This window comes from Propithecus coquereli, unplaced genomic scaffold, assembly GCF_000956105.1.
Source record: "Propithecus coquereli isolate 6110/MARCELLA unplaced genomic scaffold, Pcoq_1.0 Scaffold11, whole genome shotgun sequence".
Taxonomy (NCBI): domain Eukaryota; kingdom Metazoa; phylum Chordata; class Mammalia; order Primates; family Indriidae; genus Propithecus; species Propithecus coquereli.
Genome location: NW_012134969.1, coordinates 7,350,004 through 7,351,137, shown reverse-complemented (window position 1 = coordinate 7,351,137; position 1,134 = coordinate 7,350,004). Strand labels below are relative to the sequence as shown.

Here is a 1,134-nt window from a genome sequence, read left to right as displayed (position 1 = left end):
ATATAAATTACTTTTCTAGTTCAAAAAGGAGTATTTAAAAAAATTCTTATGTATTTTTTGATAGTATGGATTAAATTACACTAAACAAAAAGGAACTTCTTCAGCAAAAGCTAAGCTAAATATAATCATCAATATAAATCTACAAACTATGAAACCTCATCTTTCAAGGAGCAATACTTATTTGTGAATATTCATACCTCAAAAAGTAAATAAAAATGAGAATATTTTACAAAGTTGAATAAGGCTAATTACCAAAGCAGATTTGCCATAACTAAAAAAAAATTTTTTATTTTGTTGATATGGAAACCAAAACTTGTTTATAGCTTCTAAGGTATCAGCATAGCTCAGAGGAAGGTTTAACATTAAACCAAAACAAGTAGAAACTTACCAAGGCACAATGATCTCTGTTATTTTGGCTGGTTAATTCTGTGACAGTACAAGCAATACTAGGTCCCAAAAGGAGCTCCCGCTGATCAAGATAACACTGGTGGATATCATTTAGCAGTTGCTGGTATCTGATGGCAAGCAATAAGACTGCAGTAAAAACTTTTGATTTCAGATATGCAAATTAAATCTCATCTTAAATTCCAGAGTTGGCTGCCAAACCTCTAAAGCTAAAATGGTCACCTCTCATTTGCCCACATTAAATACTAGAAATATAGATACAAAACAAAAACAAACCATGATGAACTGTGGTGCCATAAGCTTTTCTTTTAAAGAAGGATTTCTCTCCCAAGAAGAGGGACCTCACAGCTGTCCAAATGAGAAGGAAATCTTGCCATAGAAAAACCTGCCACTGTGAGAACTTGCTAAGTCAGGTCTGTGACCTTGCTCCCCAAAAAAGTTGCATGTTACAGAAACAAGTATGGAGGCAACTGTTCAAAAAATATCAGGGATATAGCCAGATTTGGAAAAATAGCACTATAAGAGAAAGGTAATTTGGAAATCAAAGAACTTATAGGTACTCACTCAGGCATTTTTTCAGATCGTTGTTCTATTTGTTCAATAAGAGTCTGCAGAATAAAGAAAAAATACATTAAAAATCTATCTACTTTAATTATACTATTGATTACTTTCTGATTATAATAGTATCACATGATCACTTAGAAAAACTATAAACATAAGAAAGTGAAA

The 1,134-nt window shown here is 31.9% G+C and overlaps 1 protein-coding gene across 1 annotated transcript in view; it reads right to left on the bottom strand.

Moving 5' to 3' along the window:
• The window catches only part of COG3 (component of oligomeric golgi complex 3), an 85,874-nt gene that overhangs the window by 55,921 nt on the left and 28,819 nt on the right, over positions 1-1,134 (bottom strand). The window contains 2 exon segments of the mRNA XM_012648293.1: positions 389-515; positions 970-1,013. Coding sequence (XP_012503747.1) covers positions 389-515; positions 970-1,013 — 171 coding nt within the window.